Below are 8,736 nucleotides of genomic sequence, written 5' to 3'. Positions count from 1 at the left end.
TGTTTCAAATATATATATATATATATATATATATATATATATATATATATATATATATATGTTTTACTATATGTTCTGTATTTATTTTAGTAATATTATTTATATTTAATTTTGCACATGCATACATTGAGCTACTCTTAGTTCTCATTTGACATTCTAAAGAATAAAATTTATCTTTTGTACTAATTCTTAAGTTGTTTGTATCATATATTTGTTCAATCAATCATAAATTGGATGATCAACTATTGAGATGTACAAATAAATTATCAGGACCAATCGAGAAATCTGATCAATCGGTCAATAAAAAAAATTAACTCTAATACTGAATAACTTGGTAAAATGTGATTACTCACAATTGGATCGTAATTAGTTAATAAAAAACTCACTTCAAAATCTATAAATATAAGTTTGAGGTAAGGAGGTGACTATGTCATTAATATATGACCAGTCAAACGTTGAACTAACTTTGATATTAGAGTACCTTTTACAGATATTTTTCAATCAGTTCTGGGCAAACAGGTATGAGAAAACTTGGAGTGGAAGGTAACTTTTAATCCTTAGGAGATTTTTAAAAGTTGGAACATTGACCTTGATCTTACACTTTAAAACATTACTTTTATTATTGGTTAACATGCAAAGATTAAATCTCAGTATAAGTTTGATAGACTTTTGGTTCAAAGTATTTTGAATTTTCATACCAACGTATACTCATATGTCTTCACTTTTAGTTTGTGTACTTTAAAAATCAATATGAAATGTTACCAATATTCTATCAAATTTAAGACAATTGACTTAATTAATATATATCAACAAATCATGAAAAATATCTCACCTTCAATTAGAAAATTGACAATCACATTACATTATTGATAACAATGAAACTTCTAATGTGTTATAAATTGAAGTTAAATAAAGGTACATCACATTAGTAGTGTGTATGAAAACCTTCATTCATATAATTTGCTCGAAAAATCTATTAAGGAGTCAAAAAAATTTGTTCATGTGTTTGTTACTTAAATCATATTTTATCTTTCATATTACTATACTAGATGAAGGAATTTTAAGTATAATTTAATTTTATAAAATTAATTTGTAAGATAAGATTTACATTTACTTATATATTATAAACTATCATTATTTTTAGTTGATGTAAAACTTCTAATACATCTATTCACGTTAAGATATATATATATATATATATATATATATATATATATATATATATATATATATATAAATTTGGTTAAGACAAACATTAATTCAAAACTATAATATTAAATTAAAAAATAAATTTTAAATTTAATTCAATCTTACAAAACTGATTTATAAAATGATGTTTGTATGGATTATAAATTATAAATGGGTGAGACTTCCGACATTAAAAATATTTGGATATAATGTTTGATTAAAAATTTAAATATGAGTGTATAACTTGGATGTAGTTTTAAGAGTGGATTGAACTGAAGTTAGCAGGTTAGTTTTGTTTCATTTACTTGCCCAATTCCATATAAGTTGTGCAAATATTGGGGACACCATACACTTAGCTAATATGTAAAAGTTATGTATTTAATATTTGTTCTATTAATTATAAACACCTATTACAAGGGAAATTTAACTAGAAAGGAATATTATATGAAAACGTTTTAACCACAATAGAAAAGAGTCCTGAACAAAAGCTTTAACATCACAGGTATAAAAAATAAAGTAAATTTGAGTGATAAAAACAAAGGCAATTACAATAGTAGCCAACGTGTTGTTTTCAGAAGACTACGTTGTTTGCAAGCTAAAAAAACATGTCAGCATTAGTCTTGGAAGGCAAGAACTTCAAAGATAAGCTATCCTCAGATCATTAGGTACGTAAGTTACTGCTTCTGCATCTAGCGATTGAATACCCTCTCTCAGAAAAATAAATAAATATATATAAATATATATATATATATATATATATATATATATATATATATATATCATATTTTTAAGTTAATGACCTGTTCTGACATGCACATTAGTGTCAATTTCAACCATTCAATAATAATAAAAATGTGATAAATATACAGAACATCCGTAAATGATTGATTAAGCTACTGTGTACAATACTCACACCCCAAGCAACCTTAATGGAAAGAAAGCTACCCAGAGCCTATTTCACTGTTAGAAACTTAGACAAAATTGAATCTTCTCTTCTGCTAGTTTTTATCTTCTTCTTTCATAGTGAATTTCACAGTTTATATTATATTTAACTACATTAAATTTTAATCAATTTTATTTTAAATTATTTTATTTTTTAATACATTTGTCATCAAATATAAAATAATATTTTGAATATCAAATAATTGTTAATAATTTAAAAATATTAATACGGATTATTTTAAATTTTTGTAATCTTTTCTAGATGGATCAATGAGAGGCTCACGTATTGAAATTAAAAGTGTTAAATTTTGAAGTTAAAATATCATTATCGCATAAATAATGTAGACATAGACTATGCATGTATTTGACAATCCTCCCATATAACATTCTACATGTGAAAGCCATGTCAACATTGTGTTCTAGACCAAAATATGGTACATATTCCAGGTTACTTAGTGATACCAAATTAAAAGTATCTAAAATTGCTGTGTAATTAGATCCTAATCATTATATTATACAAAACTACTTACCTCAGAAGCCTTTGTCATCTATCAATTAATTCTATTGATGAAAATGGTGTTTTGTATCACTTAATTTGTCATCTATCAATTAATTCTATCGATAAAAATGGTGTTTTGTATCACTTAATTTGGTATAAAGCAAACCTACTCCGTTATTACTTGTAGTGTACAAGGGAAAGCCAAGTTAACCATGTGACTATAAGCTACCCTTCACGAAAATATACATCATCTGCTGGTCCACATCACATAGGCTACATTAAAATCCCTAAGAAGTCAGTTTCAACCTTTTGTTTTCCATTGTATAAACTGCCTAGAAAGATTTATGCATCAATTTACCACACTATTTCACTATACAATCCTGTATGAAAACTACCAAGGGCTTGCCAAATCAAGATGCATGAAAATGAAGCATGAGAACACAAAAACATGGAAGTATGAGTTGAAGGTTGCATTTGCTCAGTGATAATTGTTATCCATGCTGAGATACCACACAATTGCATGTGCAGCGAAATGGCTATCCTTTTTTTGGGGTATGGCTGTCCCTAAGTGCCATAAAGATCAGCTTTGTCCAGTCCTCGTCATTTCTAGAGTTCATATGCATTCCTAAATCTTAAGCTTGTTAACCCAAACCCAGTTCAACTGCAGTAGAATTTTCATAATGTATACCTTCACAAATAAACCACCTTCATAATGCATACCTTTACAAATAAATAAACCACAACTGCTAAGTGAATTTTATAAAAAAATCAGTAGATGGTTAAAAGAAAGAATTCTCATTTGAAAATAGATAATAACACTAATAGAACAGACTACAGCTTAGCAATAGACTGCTTCACCAAAATTTTAATTTAATACCAAAATAATCTACTATACCAATTACAATTGATAAAATATAAGCATAGACCAACAAGATAATAAGAGCCTTGATTGATGACACAGACAGGGTATCCATTGACAAGTTTACCAACCCCGTGAGAATATTTGCCTGCACAAAATTGTTCAGAAAAATTATAACTGATGATGTCTAGAGAGAGAAAGCATAATGTTTGTAAGTAAGGAATATCTTGTTTTCACCAGTAGAAATGTAGCCAGTAAGTTCCGACTGAATGCTTCTTCAAGTACTGAAGTTTTCCTTCCAGGAACAAGATCAGCCAACATTAGAACTGATAACAACTGAAAAATGGGCGGTATTCAGATTAAATAGCCAAATTCATTATCAGATTTCAGATTAGAAAATACAATGTCAACTATAAATCAAAAATACTTTGCTGTGGAATTAGAAATTGAGACACCATAAACTGCATTTGATATGTTGGACTTAGAAATTTAACTGCTCAAATAAAATTTATACACACTATCAACCAAGATAAAATCTAAAAAGTTTTAAAATGTAACAATTTCAATACAAACTACAAAGTCAATATGACCCATCCTATTATGTTAGACACGATCCATAGAATAGAACTCAAGTGAGAATGACCTGTAGATTGTCAGCCAATACCATAGTAACATATGGAAGATTGCACTGCACAAAAATATCAAGTTAGTTTCCATCACTGATGCTAAAGAATGTCCCCTCTAATTAAGAAACTGCAATATAATCAGACATACTGTTCTCCGTGAAACTCTTTCAACATGCCTGTCCAGTAGTACAGTTAATAACCTGCCATGGACATCATGATAAAAGAATAAGCTCAAAGATGTAGACAGGATAAACATGTTTTAGATCAAAACAAGATTGCTTAGTGCAGGATAAACAGGTTTTGGATCAAGCTTTACCAAAACAGGATGGAGAGAGCCCAAATCCTCATCCGTACCCATCTGCTACTTCTAAATCCAGAGGAATGACTACCAAAGATAAGAGAGTTTCCTAAATAAACGCCCAGAAGGTACATACCCCAGTATCCTGGAGACAAAATAAATATTGCTTAACCAACATTTATATATAAAAAATAAAACGGCTAGAAGTACTAATAAACAAAACGATAGCCTTAGAATCAAGACCGAACAATGCAGGGTGCAATTCTCACCAAATATGCTAAAAATTCCCTCCTTGTTTTGACTTAAAATATCCACTCCTCTTTCATCAGAAAGTAAGTAATGGTTTAAACCTTGCACTAAGCACAACTGGTATCCTTGGAAACAGAAAATAGACTAGATAAGAAAATCAGATTTCAAAGACAAGATGTAAGAATAATACAAATAAAAATGTACCTACTAGTAGAAGTGAACCAATAACTCCACAATATTGAGGAGAAATGTTAATAAAGGAAGAAAGGATTGACACAGCAGCAAGTGTGAAGAAGAAATTCCAATGCACACCATATTCACCGACATGTACCTATAAAAAGGAAAATTGATCACTTGCTTCCTTGAGAGTGTCTTCACTCTTGGATTAGAAAATTATTACTTACAAAAGCAATAATGAAGACCAAAAAACTATTACTGCCTACCTTAAGAAATTAGATTCTATAGTAAAAGCAAATACAAATACCAGTCATAATTTTAATTAAAAATCTGAGGAAATGACATCATCCTGCATAGTGCAATCAACATTAAATTTCATTCAGATGCCAGAAAACTGTACTACCCCAGCATTCCACCGCATTCATAGTTTTCAGGCTTACGGGCTAATAAAAACCGAGGGTGACATAAGTCATATACTGTCCAAAAGATTATTATCCGTAATCTTCATTTCAAGTACAAAAACATATAGGTGACTAGCCTTGTTAAAGCTTTAAGTGCAGTATGTGTATGCAAGACGAGTTAATCCATTTGAGTTGCCACATGTCACTAAGAATCCCAATGAAAAATCTCACCTGATAATCCACACCAGTTGTTGTAACAAGACGGAGAAATCCTAAGATGATAAGTGGACTTGATGAAACTACTGCAGTCTTCCAGCTTCTGTAGCATGAGAAAAGATGACATAATCAGGGAATACTGAGTGCCCTACCGTATATCTGAGGAAGAATATTTAAAAAGAGGGTAGCATAGTTTTAAGAGATTGTTAGCAAGGTTCATTTTATTCACATTGCTTCAGTCATTATTTGGATTGTCAGAGAAGTTCTCTAAGTCATTCAAGTAAAACATCTCATAGTCTATCACACTAAAAAAATACACTTTTACATCTTACAAACAAAAATTAATTTCCAAGAAATCATTTGGTGAGTTATGAATAATACTAAAGCCTTGAGATATTAGATAGGGTAGCAATAGATAACTCACACAGATGCGATATTTCGTGCTTGCCGAGAAACTAGTGAATTTGCTAAGACAAATGCTCCAACTCCGAGATCCATCTGAAATGCAAAAGTAATCTCAAATCATAACAGAGAAATCAAATTATTGAAGTGTTAGAAATATTGTGAAACAAAAATTTAGGTGTATAAGTAAAGATGACGATAAAATAAATAACTGAACTGAGAGAGAGAGGGAGAGAGAGAGAGACTGAGAGACAGAGAGAGAGAGACAGAGAGCAAGAGAGAGATCATAATTTATAACATAATGTAATCCGGATGAGAATTAATTTATATATTGAATAAAAAGGCTCCTTTTGTCCAACTCCATACCCACACAAACTCTGAATCTACTCTAGCCATAAATCACCCAAATGATAAGTAATATAGTAACATATTACCATAATAAGGGAGGAAAAGAAATTCTCCTTAATCGAACATAGTACAGATAATTTTTTTGAATGAAGTTCTCTATAAGAACTTATAGAAGAAGAAAATAAAAAGATCAAATAAATTGGTTTCTCCAATAGGCTAGACTCAACTTACGTACGTCAGCTTTTGAAGTAGAAGTGTTGGGCTAGGAAGTATAAGAATCATATTAAATGAAATCTCTTTTCCTGTATTCTTATTGTAAAACATTTGTTTCATTCTCATAGAATCGTATCAAAATTGCAGAAGAATCATACCAAACTTGTTCCGTAGGTTTCAGTCTTTGCATATCTTCTAGGAAATATTTTGAAGTCAACAGCCAAGATGCATAGGATTGTTATAATCATCTGCCAAAATAGCTTTCATCAGCACAAAAAAAAATAAAAAAATAAGAGCAACAGGATAAAGAATTCTATATGGCACTTCATACCACAAGAACCCTGTAAGAAGTGACATATGCCCGAAGAGAATTGGGCTCTCCTTCAAAAGAAGATGAGCCTCCAGACCTGCAGTTATGTGTACAGAATCCACCATTATCTACTGTGGTTTATTTGAAACTTTCGGCCTTAATTTTCTGTTTCATAAAAAAAATTCATATCTCTTAAGAAATTACCCATACAAGATTGCAAAATTACCTCTTGGTTGCAATATATAGTAATGTCAAGATAGTCAACGAACATGTAATGATATAGGTCCAGTTTGCAAGTACCTGTTGGCAAGTTCATTGCAGTAATTACAAAATAAAAAATGAGGGGAACTTGCACAAAAGTTTTATTATTACAGATTTGCTATACATAAACAAGCTGTCACAACTTTCAAGCCATTAGTCTTCAAGTTGTTGGCAAAACATCATATGCTATTGCTGCTAGGGAGGGAGCACTTACAGTGAAACATAAGAGCATAGGAACAACAATAACAAGAAAGTCCAGAGACAATGTGCCAAAGTATGATTTGAAATTCCTTTTACAGGAAAGTGCATCGTCATTTTTCTTCTTCAGGGAGGCACCTATAATTAATAAAAAGAAAAATAATACACTAAAAGTAACCCATGTTCTGCCCCAAAACAAAAAGATAAGAGAAAAAGTCAACCAGTAATGGAAATTGAAGTGTTGTAAGGGACTGACCAGTAATGGAAATGGAGGAGATGGAGTGACGAATAAAAACCAGAACCTGTAATGGGCACACAAAACAACCACGACTGCGTCACATTGAAGCTGGTATAAATGGGCATGCAAATGGCAAAGTCACTAACCGGAACAGTCACTGTAAGTGCCACGATTTCGGGCATAGAGGATCCGGTCAAGTTGCTAACAAATCTGCCAAATTGAGACAAAGGAAATACATCATCAGAGGTTAAAAATCCAGGAATATTGTTACAGTTGAGAAAGGTAAAGAAAAGAGTAACTGTTCTTTGAGATGCTTATTGGGGTTGAAGGACGGTTTAGTCAGAGGAAGATCCATCGATGAAATCCGACCGAGAAACACACAAATCTGTTATGTTTGTTAAAATGTGCAGAACACATAACAGAGGCATTAAATTACAAGACATCAAAAGAATTGTAACAAACAAAGCACAAACATTGAAGCAAACTCAGAACAGAGAAAAACCAATGAACAATTACATGAACCAAAGACGCAAAAACCAAAATAAAGACTCAAAACTACTTATCTCTTGAAGATGCACCTAACCTGGCTCTGATATCACATGAAGACCCCCTGGTCATGGAGGATCCGCGAAGGAATCAGGTGCAATGCGTAGTTGGCAAACAGAGGAAGCAGCTGTAGAAGCAAAACTAACTATGAACCCTAGGTGTTGGTGCCAAAGAGGGAAAGGGGACGAACAAACCCTAAATTCGAAGGTTTGTTCAGTGGAGATCCTGTGTAGGAGAGGATTTAAACGGTGGAGAAGGGGATTTAATCGGTGGAAAATGATGGAAATGTGAAAAGGATGAGAAAACCCCAGCAGAGGATGAAGTTCAGTGTTGGCTAGGTTCTGTGAGGCTGGGGAAATCGAAATGGTGATGTTGCGAAGGGTGGTGAGATTTGGTGATGAACTAGTGCTTAGAAGAAGACGACGTCGAAGTCTCAATAGAGATGAAATGAAGTTTACCAAGGGAATTTAGGACAAAACAAATTATAAGAAGAAATTGTTATATTTTGTATTATTAAAGAATTAAATGTTGCTAAAACTTTTGACAGTTAAAGTTGTTAAAGTAATGCCACCTAGCTCCCCCAATACTAGGTTATTCAAACCCTTTCAAACCCACCACCTATTTGCTTAATATACTTACCATATATTTTGATCATGAATATTATTAACCTCTTAAAAAGAGAATAATTAGAAACAAAAGTATACTGTTAATCAATGTTTTTGGGGCTGGAAGACTATTAAACAGAGACATTTTTTTACCATTTTC

At 31.6% G+C, this 8,736-nt stretch overlaps 1 protein-coding gene across 6 annotated transcripts; it reads right to left on the bottom strand.

The window, feature by feature from the left end:
• Positions 1-3,405: 3,405 nt before the first annotated feature.
• Positions 3,406-8,460, bottom strand: LOC106777660 (uncharacterized protein At4g17910-like). 6 transcript variants are annotated; one of them, XM_014665353.2, is made up of 17 exons: positions 8,009-8,460; positions 7,725-7,810; positions 7,572-7,635; positions 7,444-7,489; positions 7,204-7,325; positions 6,955-7,028; positions 6,750-6,825; positions 6,577-6,666; positions 5,880-5,953; positions 5,471-5,558; positions 4,866-4,992; positions 4,682-4,786; positions 4,431-4,557; positions 4,263-4,314; positions 4,132-4,176; positions 3,726-3,772; positions 3,406-3,636 (listed from the first exon to the last, which is right to left on the bottom strand). In XM_014665353.2, the coding sequence occupies exons 2-17, from the start codon at positions 7,778-7,780 to the stop codon at positions 3,612-3,614; spliced, it is 1,218 nt and encodes a 405-aa protein (XP_014520839.1). In that variant the 5' UTR covers positions 7,781-7,810; positions 8,009-8,460; the 3' UTR covers positions 3,406-3,611. The 6 variants fall into 6 exon arrangements, with proteins under 6 accessions (XP_014520839.1, XP_014520831.1, XP_022634614.1 ...); XM_014665345.2 differs by having other exon boundaries at positions 3,726-3,824; positions 4,682-4,778; positions 4,870-4,992; XM_022778893.1 differs by having other exon boundaries at positions 3,726-3,824; positions 7,725-7,829; positions 7,989-8,459.
• Positions 8,461-8,736: the final 276 nt, after the last annotated feature.

The sequence above is a fragment of the Vigna radiata genome, chromosome 2 (assembly GCF_000741045.1).
Source record: "Vigna radiata var. radiata cultivar VC1973A chromosome 2, Vradiata_ver6, whole genome shotgun sequence".
Taxonomy (NCBI): Eukaryota; Viridiplantae; Streptophyta; class Magnoliopsida; order Fabales; family Fabaceae; genus Vigna; species Vigna radiata.
Note: the sequence above shows the minus strand (reverse complement) of the source record. Positions and strands in the feature narration are given on the sequence as shown.